This window comes from Amblyomma mixtum, chromosome 1 (assembly GCF_055824585.1).
Source record: "Amblyomma mixtum isolate Tamu chromosome 1, ASM5582458v1, whole genome shotgun sequence".
NCBI lineage: Eukaryota > Metazoa > Arthropoda > Arachnida > Ixodida > Ixodidae > Amblyomma > Amblyomma mixtum.
Window position 1 is genome coordinate 321,960,599 of NC_143012.1, and position 15,711 is coordinate 321,976,309.

Sequence of the window (15,711 nt, forward strand, 5' to 3'; positions counted from 1 at the left end):
GCTATTGCATTACTACAAGAAAAAAAGAAGAGAAAATCAAATAAAAGGGGTAGGAAACAAGGAATAGAATCGTAAGGTAGTGCTTACTCTGCGCGACGCCACTGACAGCTTGAAAGCCACAGTATAATAGAGGGCGCGTAGAACCTGTACAAGAAGGAGGTAAAGCGTATGAACTAAATAATGAGTAAATAAGCAGAATTTAATTATTTCCTACCATCAGGGAAAGTAAAAAGCATGCAGTTTTGGCTTTTGTAATTAAAGATCTCTCGTATGTGCACTTAACACTGCCTCACAGTATTTGCGTAGAATGCTGTTAGTGCCAATGAGCAGTACGCAAAGAAGAGCGACAACACGAGCGCTCGTTTTCTACATCGTTCTTCTGTCTTGTTCATTTGCGCTACTGTTCCACGCAATAATGAACCAACTAGTCGAACTTCACTCTATGTTTGGCATTGAACTTACTCTCGTAATCAGGTTTGCAGAAGTTATGTTTACCTCCCATGTCGAGACGAACTATACTGTTGTCTTCAGGCGCTGCATGCCACGGTGTCGTAAGTATATCGCGCATCTTTTTTCACGGTCACGCGCAATAGAGCGAGAGGAAGAAGAGGTGCGCTACGATAGCTCATTGTTCCGTCGCTTCGTCTCGTTAAACTCTCGCAATCCAAGTGCCGTGCGGCTAACCCTCCAGCTCTGTCGCCAGCCGAGGAATCAGGGAGCAAAGGCTGACCGGTGAGAAAGCGATGTAGTACATTTTTTTTTTTCGATCTTCGCAACTGAGCGGGGCGCACTGAGTCATTCATTCGCTCGCTTCCCTTCAGGCATGACTAATGCGGTGACGGGAGCGTGTGTCATAATTTTCGGCTACCTCGTAAGATACGCTCTATTATTTGGTTTCGTCTTTCGGGACGCGTTTGCCGACCTGCTGGCTCGGTGGATATTGTGACTCCCCTCTCGTTGTTTTCAGGTTTTTCACTGCCTGTTCCTGCATCACACCTTCCGAGGCGCCCTCCTGTGCCTCGAGAAATACAGTAAGCTGACAGCCCCGCGTGCATGCTTCGGTATTACGCTATCCTGGGGCTTTAGTTTGCGAGGGTTTTCTTTCCCTTTCCATTTTTGCGCTTCTTTGCCATTCGTCATTCTGAGCCAGTCTCAGTCAATCTCAATTGCACTCGAAGACGTTATCCTGCTGCCTCCATCGCCATTGAGAGTCTCTACAACCCTAAACAAGCACTACCCAAGTTTAGCTTCAGACGTTAAAAACTGGATGTCTGTTGCTAAAAGGTAAACTTAATTTCGTTTAAAGGGCCTATGAAAGGTGTTCTCGATAAATTTGCGCTATGCTTAGGATGTTCAAGGATGCCACGTCCCAAATATTCTCCAGCAAGAATTTTTTAATGCATTTTGTGGAAGCCGAGTTATCAGTAGTTAAAATTTGAATTTGCTTGTCTTCACGCCTTTCTCTCTCCTCTCTTCACTTTTTACGTGCTAAAATGTCTGCGCTCCTCCGCCGGCCCCACCCACTCGGTACCTCCGCCGGGTGCCGAAGTGAGCGGTAGGAGGGAGGAGGGGGCGGAGATTCAGGCCACCACCATGGGAGCTGCATGACGTCACGGCGAACCAATGAAAGCCCTTTGCTGCTGACGTAACGAGCCCTGCATGACGGGTTGCGCGCTGAGGCTGAATTGGGCGAAAGCTCAGCATCGCAGGTGGCCGCGAGGAGTGGACGCACGAATTTTTAAGAATATATTGTAAATGATCGGTTCACTTTTGAAGTCCTGTATGCGGCATAAACACTCGGGGGCCTGTACTCTACATAATACAAGCCCATGGGCGTCCGGAGGGGGGGGGGGGCAAGGGGGGGCGGCTGCACCCCCCTGGAAAATCACTCACTCGAACCGTGAGTGATGGCCGCACGCTAGGGGCGGTGGTGCGCTCAGCCAAAAGGGTGAAAGCAGCCCCGCTTCCACGCTTTGGGTCACATCTGCGAAATGCCGCGTCCGGGCGCGCGTCTTTACGCCGTTTTCAAACCACACCATCGTTAGCTCTGTTGAAGGGCGACCTATTGCAGACACAGCGGCACCGGCGAGCATGTGTTTCGAGCCGCCTTGAGATGGGTGTCTGTTTCTTTGATCTCTAGACAGATAGCGGCAGACAGTGCACAGGGCATCTTTTCGCATTCGTTACGCCGGCCATCGATGAACTCTTCAGGATTGAAGGACAAATCAGCCGTTTCCACCCCGCTTTGTCGGGCTGCTCAGGGGCAAGCGGGCGATGAGTTGGCGCCGCCGCTCGCTGTCTCCTCCGATCCACGGGAGAGCGCAGTTCGGTAGAAGCGCCGCTTTCAGAATCTTCGGCAAAGGGGATTAGCTGCTTTTGTTCACGGCGACGCAGTCTCTAGAGGCGCCCCCACACCAGCGTTCCTAGCGTCTTCTCCGAAAACCAGCGCCTTTGGTCAACGCAGCCCGATGGCGCCTGCCTGGCTCGCCTGTCACCTCTGGCTGGGTCTCAAATCACAACAGCGCCCATGTACTTTGCGATGTCAGTGCATGGTAAAGAGACCCAGGTGGTCGACATTATCCGGAACTCTGTACTACTCCGTCCCTCATAGCCTGAGTCGTTTTGGGGCTCTGATCCCAATAAAAACACACAAAACAAATTTTCCGACCGGAGTGGCGAGTGTCCCTTCCCCTCGGAAGTCGCGCGGAAGTAAGCCCTTGCACGTGTGCGCGCCGCTGTGTTTGTGCTTCGGTGTTTTTAGTGGCCGGTTGTCAACGAAGCTGAAAACAACCAAGACAGCGGACGAGAAAACGACGAGCGGCGAGCAGTGTGTGTGCGGTTGCTCGACTGTGCGGATGCGCGAGCAAGATGGAGCGAGGTGTATGAAGCTGCGAGCGTGCACTTTTCTTGTAAATAAGTTTTCGTTGTATATATAGTCATCTTTCGTTTTCAACGTACGCGTTCAACCGTTTTTCCAATCAATGTGTATGATGAGTGTGCACCGAGAGCGTGTAATGAAGCACAGAAATGAATTTATCACCCACGTAATCACGCAATTCGCCCAGAAAAGTCCGAGGCGCCTACAGTTGCTGTTCAAGGAAGACTGACTGAGTGACTGCGTGTTTGTGACCATATTGTGCTGTGTGCTGGTCATCAATCCGGGTGAGTCGAGAACCCGTATGCAGCAAGACTGAGCACTCTTCTCCACGAAGTGACAATATCTTTTTGCTTTTTTTATTAATTTTGATTGTTTCTTCGTTGATAAACTCCGATGTATCTCTCCTAGTCACGCTTTAATTTGCTGTTTGTAATTTTTCTTTCATGTGTGTATTTAACTTATTTTTTTATTGATATACAAATAAATAAATTTACTCCGCAAATAGTGCCTTTTTGCTACGAACATACCCCCCCCCCCCTCTCCGGCGCCAACAACCAATGATGCCCCCCCCCCCCTGCAAAAAATTCTGCGGACGCCCTTGAAGACAGTGGACGAGAAAACTACGAGCGGCGAGCAGTGTGCGTGCGGTTGCTCGACTGTGCGGATGCGCGAGCAAGATGGAGCGAGGTGTATGAAGCTGCGAGCGTGCATTTATCTTGTAAATAAGTTTTCGTTGTATGTATAGACATCTTTTGTTTTCAACGTGCGCGTTCAACCGTTTTTCCAATCAATGTGTGTGACGAGTGTGCACCGAGAGCGTGTAATGAAGCACAGAAATGAATTTATCACCCGTGTAATCACGCAATTCGCCCAGAAAAATCCGTGGAGTCTACAGTTGCTGTTCAAGGAAGACTGACTGAGTGACTGTAGTTGCGTGTTTGTGACCATATTGTGCTGTGTGCTGGTCATCAATCCGGGTGAGTCGAGAACCCGTATGCAGCAATACTGAGCACTCTTCTCCACGAAGTGACAGTATATTTTTGGATTTTTTATTAATTTTAATTGTTTCTTCGTTGATAAACTGCAATGTATCTCTCCTAGCCACACTTTAATTTGCTGTTTGTAATTTTTATTTCATGTGTGTATTTCACTTATTTTTTATTTATATATAAATAAATAAATTCATACCGCAAATAGTGCCTTTTTGCTACGAACATGCCCCCCCCCCCCCCCCCCCTCCGGCGCCAACAACCAATGGGGCCCCCCCCCCCCCCTGCAAAAAATTCTGCGGACGCCCTTGTACAAGCCTATTACAAGCAACCTCGAACACCCTTTTCAGGGACCCTTTAAATTCACCGCCTTGTTTACGTCAAGTTGAAACCTGGGGTGGGAGCACTCGTGTCTATTATACAGGTTACTTTACCTATATATACTATACCTATACCTGTATATACTCTACAGGCTATTATACCTGTATGACCGGTTATATCGTGTTCCGATTTTTAGACGGGCTATTTCTTATTTCTTCAAAATAGGGTCTATTTCATAGTTCAGTAATTTTTCATCGAACACACTGCTGTACTGTTATATCTCTGTTATCAGCGCATGTCATCTGGTGCCACATGACCTAGGGTGCACGCTGCCTCCGCTCGAAAGCCTTCGAAGTCTCGAATCCATGCTCCTCCTTTTAGACATGCCAGACTATTGATCTGATAGCCTTTGGGATCCACTGTGTAGCAGCTTTCAATGGAGCGTTGAATCTATAGGCTATCCGTTGATGGGCTTTCGATACGCTCGTGTGAAACGAGTATTACTTCTTGTTCGCTTTCAACTCCCTAGTGTCCCTCCTCCTCAGCTCCAGTTCAAAAGCTACATACTGATTAACGCATTCGCAACCTTTCCCATTAAGATCTGCGCTGCTCATTACAGGGCTCAACAGACACAACAACCAGCAGGCAGCTGACATCTACCACAGTAAGTAGAGTGCAAAGCTACATTACGTTTAGCTGGAGGAGTGAATGAAGTGTCGGCATTGTCGGCAGTGAAGTGTCGGCACATAAGGAGTTGATGGGAGCGAAACCCGCGACCATTTTGAGCAGGATGAATGCTAGGAAATGTAGGCACTCTTAAATGAAGGTCTTTTTTTTTTCTAATTTCAAGTTATGTTTGTTTAAAGCGACTGTAATATGACAATGATAAGCAAACTTTAACACAGTGTTGCACAAACACATTGCGTTCAACGGTGCACCTCGCTGATACGACGATTACTTCTTGTTCGTCAGGCAGCGTGACCTTCTATACCATCCGAACCGTTCTCAACATCATCTACGTGACCGTCGACGTCTCCTCGCTCACCGCACTGCTAATGGTGAGGTGATTCAGTTGCCTTTCGTAGATCAGACTAGTGTGTAATCCATCTCTTATACTAAAATCTATGCCACTATGCCACTGCATTGAAACAGGTGCTTTTATTTATTTATTTATTTCGGAATACTGTCAATCCCATCTTTGGATTTTTACAGGAGAGGGCAAAACATACAAATACAGGTTCAGTGCTAATTTTTTTTTAAGAGTAGAAAATAAAGGCTAAACATGCAATACAAATGGAAATAATAAAACAATAATGTCATCAAACTGATGATGTCACTTGATTACAATAAATACACTGAGAAGAGTACTGCAATACAAGAATACGAGCAAGGTTATGATGTGAGGAATGAGAGTACAGAACTTTCAGCGAGGGTAATAAATTTGTCTATGGTGCGTTGGGCTGTGACTGACGGATGCAATTGATTCCAATCTCGAACAACTTGTGGAAAAAAAGAATATTGGAAAGTATTACTGCGACAGAAATATTCTTCAAGGGTGAGTGCATGCTTGTGACGTGTTCCTCGTGTAGTGTTTATACGAACAAAGTCTGTGGGAGACATCTTTAATGCATTATTAAGAAGTAGATACAAAAACTTTAAACGGTGTAATTTGGCACGGCTGGTCAGCGTATGAAGCCCTGCCGTGCGTAAAAGATCTGTGACTGAATGCATGCGGCCGTAGCAGTTGAAGATAAAGCGCACGGCTTTCCTTCGCACCATCTCGAGCGTGTTAACGTTCTTTTTAGTGTGGGGGAACCAGGCTATGTTGGCGTATTCTAAGACCGGACGGATAAAAGTGACGTAAGCAAGAAGTTTTGTATCGGATGTAGAATGACGAAGGGCCCTTTTAAGGAAAAATAACTTGTTCAATGCTTTGCTGGCTATGGTTTGAACATGCGTAGACCAGTTTAAGTCAGAAGTGATGACTACACCCAAGTAACGATATTCGGTCACACTACGGATATTCATGTTATTCCAAGAATACACATAATCCAATTTACACTTTTTTTTTGTAATAGACATAGAGACCGTTTTTTCAAAATTAATTACCATCTGCCATTTATTACACCACTCTGCAATTTTTCCTAGAGCATTGTTAAGTTTTTCCTGGTCATTAGAATCTTTTATTTCTTGGTACAGCACGCAGTCATCCGCGAATAGTCGCATTTTTATTTCGGTTTCATCTGATATGTCGTTAATAAAAAGTAGAAACAACAGCGGGGCTAAAACTGTACCCTGAGGTACTCCTGAAAGAACAGGTACTAACTTGGAGGCATGATGGTCGTATTGTACAAATTGATAACGGTCAGAGAGGTAATTACAAATCCATCGTACGAGTGGTCCATCACCAAATATAATTCTAAGTTTAAAGTGGAGTTTAGCATGAGAGACTCGGTCAAAAGCCTTGGACAGATCCAGGAAAAGGGCATCGATTTGTGACTGATTGTTGAGGCACTGCGCCAAATCATGCATAATTTCTACTAGTTGCGTAGTCGTTGACAAGCCACTACGAAATCCATGTTGGTTTCTGTGGAGTATGTTATTGACTTCAACAAAATTTGTCAGAAATTTCAAAATAATGTGCTCCAGTAATTTACAGCATGTACATGTCAGTGATATGGGTCGATAATTAGCAGCAGATGAAATATTGCCAGATTTATGTACCGGAATTACTTTAGCTACTTTCCACTCTGCAGGAAGGCTACACTCGTCGATTGATTTTTGATATATCAGGCAGAGGTATTTACTTATAGGCTCGGCATATCGCTTGAGAAATTTGTTTTATTAGCCGTCAATAAATAAAAATGCCGACATACTGGCTGATACTTCCAACTCTGAATAAAATTGAGTCCGGAGCACTCGATGCCACAAAATGCACGGATATTAAAATGCTGGAGAGTGCGACGAGGTACGGGAGATTCAACGCAAGCGATCCTATACCAATATTCTTTATTTTGCGTTCTTTTTTTTTCTGAGAATCAGGAAAATGCCTATAGCCAGGAAACCTGTTATTAAAGATACTGAAAAACACGTTCTTTCCTTTTGTTTTGATTCTCTACAACTTTCCGAGTAAAATTTTCCGTAAGTGTTCAGGAGTTCGGAAAGTAACTAGCACTAGCTAATGGCGTCTTTTGTTATGAAGCTGAGTACTAGAAGTGGATCTTGCTTGCGCATTTCGACCGCTTGCAGTACTGTTCGCTATCGTTTCTCTAGCAGATCATGCCCAACATTCTCGACCAAAAAAATTGTGAAAATTAGAAAATTGTAAGATACTGTTATGGAAATATTAAAGGTAATGATCCATTCCTCCGACATGTAGTAAAATCTTTCTTTTGAAGTGTTTCTACCGATCTCATCGAACAGTTAAGACTGTCAAAGAAAATCAATGGCGAACGCTTTTGACGATAGGAAAAACGTTAAAAGACAAAAAAGATGCCAGACAGCCGTCGTGTGATCTACGGATATATTGATTGTTATAGTGAAATCTTCCATTATACGAAAAAAAACTGCGTATATAAACATTCTGCCGCTCGAAAATGTTTTTTTGCAGAATTCTTGGGTATGACTGGGGCTGTTTCTTGCTTTAAGACCTTTTTCTCTTACAGATTCGCAACATTGCTGAAAGGGGGAAAAGCCGCGACCGTTTATGCGAGTTTCTTAGATTACTTCACCCTCCAAGCCAATACCGGGAATTGTGAACTTGCTATTTGACTTGGATACTGAGTAACCGATAACGTCTATTAAAATGGGGAATCGTAACATATGCCACGTTTCTGGTTATTTCACTGTATTCAATAATAATTAAAACTTACAATTGTATTTCAGCATTTACGAAGCCTCTACGACGGTTGTGAATTTCTGAAAGACACATTTTAAAGGCTTGCTTCAAGCTGAGTTCACATTTTTGGCCAATCTCCAGACAAATAGAATGCGAAGTTCACAGTGCACGGTATTCCTGCTTTGGATGAACGATCACAGCGCCACTTTTAACTAGGGATGGTAGTATGAAGCTATACGCTCCATTCAGTTACGTGTAGGGCACAGTGATTAGGGCCATTCTCAGTGCTAGTCGCGTTGTCGCTTGCGTGTAGTGTGAGTAGCCAAGCGGACAGTAAAGAAAAAATGAGTTGCTCCTATCGCACCGTCCTCGCATGCAGTGGTCTTGCAAAAGGAGAAAGATGCATTACCCCCATTCAATGATGTATATCCAAAGCCACGAGACTCGCAGGAGAGCGCTCAGTGCTAAGAGGCATTGTTAACATCATCTACAAAATTATTGAGTGGTGCAAAACATAGCGTGCTTTTCTTCGGGTTCGATTATGTTGATAATGATGCTTGTTTTCTGCATGCATTCTGAATGTGGCTTCTTTTTAAAATCGCATTCTTTCTATTTCAACGCAGACGTTTGTCAACGGCTTCATAAAATCTCGAAGTCGCTTTCTCTTTGTAAGATGCTGTTCCGTAAGTATAAAATAATTAAGAATATTTTCACGGTCAGTTTTTTCTTTTAAAAACAAGTATTGTGGCACTCTCTTAGCACGGAGAACACAGTTTTGTTTATTAAGAAGGAAAACATTCACGCGAGGGATCGTAGTACCAACTAAACTTCGAGTAATATTTCTGTAAGCATAAGAATAAGAAAGGCTCGTCATGGGTTTAATTACACCTGCGTTTTGATGCCTGGTGGTGGGTAACATCGCTGAAGGCTCCGCTCTCGAAAAAACGCACACTGAAACGTCCTTACGCGAACGCTTTATCAGTTCGCCAGTGTCCCAGAGAGGAACCGAAGGCATGACCTCGTGAGAAAAGTGTTGCATTGGGTCGGCTGGTGCATGGTCATAAACGGGCAAAGGTTGACAACGCGGAAAGTTGGGAGGGATCCAAATCACGTACGGACCGAGCGCTGAAGTAGCAACCGTGAATGAAATGTTCGATCGTGCACCTGTGCATGTACAGCCTTTTTTAAAATTAAAGTGCCTGCGGGTTTTCTTCGCAGCTGCATAGTGCTACTTTTGTAACGTCCATGTAAGTCCTCACTTTCGGGGCGGTGGACAGGAGTGTGGTCAGTTTTACAAGATTTGTAACACCAGCGGAGTGAGGAAAACAACAGGGTCCAAAAGCGAACCATTTGGGCTCCTCTATACATTTGACAAAGCCTGTACGCACTCGAATGTCAATAAAAATAAGGGTAGAAATTTCGATCTTGCTTAATGACATTGAACATTTCTTTATACGCATCTATAAGAATTGATGTATGATGTGCATTGGTGTAATGGCGAATGGGTGTATGAAGAAAAACTTCGAAAAATCCTAGCTCGCTTTTTTGTAACCTGTGTCCATCTCTTTTTTTCAGAATAACGAAATGGTGGGAAAGCGCTTCGCGCCCGACTTTTTGACGTGGCTGGCAGCGTCTCTTCCCACCTTCCTTCCTATAGGCGTCATGTTCTCTTTTTGATGCGAATAGAAAGCATTATAGGCTATGTCGCGTCAGCAAAGTGTCCGCGAAACGTGTCCGCAAATTTTGTCCGCGCTATTACGTCGCTCTCGTAAGATAAATGTGTAAAAGTGTGATTGTGACTGATAGTGTGTAATAAAATGTTGCCGTGGGAGAAATTTGGTTGCTGAGGTGTAATTAGTACATTAATTAAACGTGAAGAAACTCGAAAAAATACAATTAGACGTCAAAATAGCCATGGACGTCGATATAGCAGATGGACTTCAGAACAGCCACGGACGTGGATATAGTATGTGGACGCTTTGCTTTCGCATTGCTCCAATGCGGGTCGCCGCATTGATCTCAAAGTTTTTCTGTCGTTTATGCACCTTCCGTTTTACGTACATCCTGGCGAACGCGAGTTCGTGAAGCAAGTCACATTCCGACCCCATGCTCGTCAGCAGAGTACCATATACAGCCAATGAAGCACCGCGGCGGGGATATGTGCGAGCTCATTATGCCAGCGTCCCGAGTGCAACATCGCCAATTTGCGCAGGACGCGCGAGACTCCTTGGCCATGTATCTGGGCTGCTCCGTGGTGCTGACAATCATCTCGTGCGTTATCCGCAAGTTCGAGATCTTCGTTCTCACCATCACTCCGTACGACCCGGTCGAGTGCTGCGGGGTAAGCTGACGCCGTGATTTAAAAACTGGTCCTACTCGACCTTTTTCCTGTCTTTCTTTCGCCCGCTCGCTCCGTTTCTGGTGGCTTCTGTTGCTTCATTCTGTCTTTTCTTGCGTCACAAAGAAATTAGATATCATATTTAACTTGTCTCTTTGCTGAATAGAAGTGCATAGCGCAACTTGGGACAAAGTATGAAAAGGGGATGGGGGGGGGGGGGGGGGGGTCCTAGACTTTCTGTTCACAGATATGGAGGTTACGGCAGAAGCCTCCCGCAGCTCTGCGAATACAAAACAGGGGGATCTTTAGGACACAACTCTGACTCTGCGAAGAAAGCACGAACGTGATGATCTAAAAAAACTCGGGAAACACCGATGGACAGGAAAGCCCTAGAAGAACAACAGGAGTACAGAAACTCCGACAAAATGTTCGTTGGATCAGGCAACTGCACAAGTATGCACATCAAAGCTCTGAAAATTCATGGCGTGATCCGAACTCCTCCGGTAAACCTAGAAGTCACGTTGCTTGACCAGTCATCGGTCATCGTAAGCAGCTAAATTGGCTTATATTCTTTAAAAAAAGCGAAAAAAAGTGGATGACATATTGGCGATGCCTTATGACGTTCTCTGTTAGAAAATAAGCTTGCTCTTTAAACGAAGGAAGGAACTTAGTTGCGGCAATGTAGACTACCGTACACGGTAGAAACTAATCCTACCGACAACCTCATCTTGAAATTTGTGCTTCAACAAAGCAGCATGGCGAAGTATTAGCTTTTGAACTAAAGGCCTCTGATCTGAACTCTTTTGTCGACGTGAGCTAATCCAGTGAATCCCAGCTCGACCTACTGCTTGTAGCGCTCTTTCGCTGCAGATTTTCTAGCACCGCCGCTGTTGCCGATGCCCCGATTGCAGTCTGAGCGTGTTAAGGAAACTTGAAAAGCGCTGGGATCAAGAAGTGTAGCCGTGCTCGGTCCGCCGTTGAAGTGATAAGGGAGAGGAAGATCTCGCTTCACGCGAATGGGCGGTATCCTGGGCTAAACAACTGCGATGTTCTTGAACCAGCACACCGGACATCTATTCCACTCCTACGAGGCAAACTTGTCGGGCGGCCTGCTGACACACTTATTATTATTTTTTTGCAAAGCCGAAAATGCAGGATTGTACCGATGCTGTATTTTGGAGCAAAAACCGGGAAAAATTCGCCTCTCTTTTTGATGTTTAGTTGCAACAGTGACCCGGCACCGGCACAGTGGCTCAGTTGCAATTGCGTTCGGCTGCTGAGCTCAATTGCAAGGTCGCGGCACAGCGTTTGACCGCGTTGGCTTCATTTAGATGGAGGGGAAACGCACGCCTGCGTGCTGTTCGATATCATTACTCGTTTAGAAACCCCAGGTGAATGAAATTGATCCGGAGCCTTCCACAGCGGCTTCTCTCATGGCTCCTGTGCAGCTTTCCCGCAGTCGAAAGAAGAAAAAAACGACAACGTTGTACCCAAAGTTTCTGCCGTACTGCGAAGTCGCTTGTTGTCTCGAGTCGACAGAACTGTTCTGTCGCCACGACAACGGACACGACAACGGACTGCGAACTACTGTAGAAAGTTCCGTTCTTACTGCAAGGCCACGTCCCAAAATACTACAAAAAGTCTTGTGACAACAGAAAATTCTTTGTGGTGCTTCTCGAACGTGTTGGTACGTTAAACCTCACATACCGCCCTCGAAGCAATGAGTGACTTTTGGTTTTCAGGCAAAAGAACTGCTCTACCTCAAAGGGCGCTTGAATAACCCAGAGTACAGCGCGAACGCAGTGAGTATTGTTTGTTTCTGTCACGATTTAACATCTTCTTGTTGTTCTTGACTCTTGACGGTCGAGAAATAATTATGCAAAAAAAAAAAAAATGAACGAGAGTATCGTGTTTCCGTTTGCAGCTAAAGTTTATACTTTTAAGATCGGGATATATGCTAGTTGCTGCGTAACACCCGCAACCCACGTTACAAAAACTACCCCACTGTGCGGCATGGGCAGAGCAGGCGCAGCAACATCCTTGTTCTGCCGTCTCATTTGTCGGGCAGTTAGTTCTCATTTTGAAGTGAAAACGTTTCACCTTCATGCCAATTGTACAAGCCGATACCCGCTGTGCTTGCGTCATGGTGTGCATTCTTTTACGTTTCATCAACTCGAATGTTTCCATGGAGTTAGGGCTGTGATAAGCCAACATTAAATTTTTAAACGCTACAAACTATTAGACAGTGCAGTACCGCAGTGAAAAAAAAAATGGAAAAAAGCTGTAGGAGTGAGACCGGAGAGTTAAGCTTGTGAGATTAGCGTGCAGGGCTGGACAGTATAGTAGTACAGAGTTATAGCATATCGTTACCGTGTTTACGTTACCGTTTCCCGTGTTACCGGACGCCGGGCTTTCCGGTTAGCGCTGCGCACGCCCACTGGACAAAGGCGGACAATTCGCGAGGCCTGAATAATAATTTTTATCAGTGAGTACACCTGACCAGGCAGATATCTGCCAACGTGGCTGAGCCGGTGTACAAATTGAGAAACCTGGAGATTTTTGGTGAGTGAACCTTCTTAGAAGAGTCTTCGTGTTGTCCCCCCACCACCACTTCTCTGCATAGTGGACAAATACTGCATTAACACCTCTTTTTGGGCTAGTTGGTGCATACTTGAATTAGAGAAAAACGAGCGCCAAACCATGCACACCACAAGAGAAGAACAAGGACGAGACACAAGCGCTTGTGTCTCGTCCTCGTTCTTTTCTTGTGGTGTGCATGGTTTGGCGCTAGTTTTTCTAGAATACTGGACAAGAGTTTGTGCCCAAATTCACCCTTTGATTTTCATTGCAGAATACGGCTCGTTGGTAGCTTATAGCCAGCAGCGCATTATCGACAGGGCATGTAAATGGGCCACGGAATCTACTTTAAAATTTTGTCCCTTGCAACCTGGCATACAGTAAAAATTTACACTGGGGACAGAAACTAAGCATGGACGACCGCGCTTACCACGCTTATCGTGCTCCGGCTACTTGAAGTCCGTTTCATGGTTCATTTACCTCTCCTGCCAACAGTACATAGTGGCAAAGCCACGGTGGAAGCCATAAACGCCTACTCATCTTTCGGTAGCTACCAGCGAGTGCGCAGCGTTCGTTCTCTGCAGGAATTATATTGAAACGAGTGTACAGTACGAATCCATATTCAGCTAAAGCTGCAGGATTGCGACCAGACGGGGAGGGGGAGGCTATTTTGAAAAAAAAAAAAATCATGACTTGTTTGTCCACTTCCATGTTTTTATTTTTAGTGCGCTGACCCTCTTCGGTGTGTTTATTCCAAAGTGCCCTTTTCTAACGAGTTTAAACCATTTTTTTTACAGGTGTCGCGATTTGTTGGTTTCGGCGTTATCGATTGCCTAGCGACCGGATTTAAGGTTAGTGATGATTCTAAGTGATTTCTTTTACATTCAGTGCTTTTTCAGACGACTTAAAGCCGTCTAAAATATCACGTGCGGTACACTGCGGTGTGGTTTGACCGCCAAGTGAAAAAAACCATGGTGAACTCCGCCACTTTCTTGCATAACAGATACGAGCTCCAAAATGAAAAACAAACGGCCAGCCGTGCACAGTATCCAAAATCTTTTGCGGAATAGCGCTGGTGCGGTAGAATACGGGAAAGACTGTGCACGGACTTGGGTTACGTACGTCGCTTCCTCACCCCCACAAAATTTCTTTAGACAGTGTATAGACGATCCATAGACTTTTGTCTATAAAGTCTACAGGCTCTCTGTAGACAAATCCTAGAGAACAGTCTACAGGCAAAACAAGTGCTATAGACAGTCTATAGACAATATATAGATTTATGGCTATACACTTTTAGTAGACTTAAGTCGTTGTGTGTGCCTCGTCTCTCCTTTGTCCCCGTCTTTTTGGCTGGTTTTTCTTAAGTATAATGTACCAACTAACCCAGATTTCAACTCTTCTGCAAAACTTTTAGTAGACTTTCGTCTATAGACAGTCTATAGACTATGAATAGACAAAAAGAAATATCTACAGGAAGGCAATAGTCTATAAGAAGTCTATAGACAGTCTACAGACCGTTTTTATAAGGGATGGCGCAGTATACGTCTTTCGCCCTTCATGACCTGCTTCTGTGCTGTTCATTCAGATGATAGATGAGACTGCGGAGTTCATTTCACACGTCACAACTTCGGTCCGGAGACAGAGATATATCTGCGGATATCTAGAAGATACAGCACCGCACTGGTTGTTCAGCGATCCCCATTTTGTTGTTGCTGTTGCACAAGTCCCACAGCCACTTATGATTGTTATGATGCTTTTCTGCACCTGCTGCAGGTCATGATGATGATGCGCCTGTTCGAATTGTACGACGACATCTCTCAGCACATCGCGATAATGTCACTGATCGCCAAACGACGACTGCAGGCAGGCACCGCGAGCCCCTTCGCCGTAGCGGCGGCCTTCGGTCCCGGGGCCTCACCGAAGGCCCTGTCGGCAGCGACGTGACACGGACGCTGGTCGCGTGTGCACGACTCGTTTCGCTTCGCGGAGCATTTGTAAATTACGCTACCAGCTCTGCCTGAAACATAATAAACCCTCCTTCGCACTGTGCCCAAAGTAGTGCTCAGATTGTCATGCATTCACTGTTCCACGCGACAGTTTACAACTACTAGCCGTGTACACTATGAGGAATGTCTATAGGGAAGTGAAACTCCACTGTTCCTCACAGTGTAATTTCCTGGTGTGCTGGGAATTGGCGATTTTAATGACCTCACTTGATCCGATATCGGGATCAACTGAGGGCAGAGTGTGTTGGAACGAACGCGGATTAATGACATCCTAGTCGGAATCAAGAAGAAATGGGCTTGGGCAGTGCATGTAATGCGAAGGCATGATAACAGATGGCCGTTAAGGGTAAAGGGCTGGATACCAAGCGAAAGCGAGCATAGCAGGGAGCGGCAGAAAGTTAGGTGGGCGGGTGAAATTAAGAAGTTTGCAGGGATAAGTTGGTCGCAGTTGGCACAGGACAGGGTTAATTGAAGTGACATGGGAGAGGTCTTTGTCCTGCAGTGGACGTATAGTCAGGCTGCTGATGATGCTACTGCTAATGCTGATAATGGTGGCGCTACGGAGCACTGCTACCTGGCTTAGCCCAGGTAGAATCGTGCTTGTGTAAAGATTTCACGACCAACTCCGGCTTATTTCTTCATGGTCGAAACATCGTGCGAGCCAGCCTCTTTTTTAGGGGGCTTAAAGAAATTAACGAGAGAAATCTACTTTGAAAACATCATCATCATCATCATCAGCCTGGCTACACCCACTGCATGGCAAA

The 15,711-nt window shown here is 45.4% G+C and overlaps 1 protein-coding gene across 1 annotated transcript; it reads left to right on the forward strand.

Annotated features, from left to right (window-relative positions):
- Positions 1–823: 823 nt before the first annotated feature.
- On the forward strand, positions 824–14,885 carry LOC149372697 (uncharacterized). The gene is made up of 9 exons (XM_089582429.1): positions 824–871; positions 968–1,031; positions 4,808–4,852; positions 5,161–5,246; positions 8,650–8,709; positions 10,239–10,367; positions 12,107–12,166; positions 13,739–13,792; positions 14,715–14,885. Exons 1-9 carry the CDS (start codon positions 824–826, stop codon positions 14,883–14,885), a joined length of 717 nt encoding a protein of 238 aa, XP_089438555.1.
- Positions 14,886–15,711: the final 826 nt, after the last annotated feature.

Coding starts and splice junctions, on each gene's coding strand:
- LOC149372697 (XM_089582429.1), top strand. CDS start 824: ATGACTAATGCGGTGACGGGAGCGTGTGTCATAATTTTCGGCTACCTC. Junction 872..967: donor TCATAATTTTCGGCTACCTC/GTAAGATACGCT, acceptor CGTTGTTTTCAG/GTTTTTCACTGCCTGTTCCT. Junction 12,167..13,738: donor CAGAGTACAGCGCGAACGCA/GTGAGTATTGTT, acceptor TTTTTTTTACAG/GTGTCGCGATTTGTTGGTTT.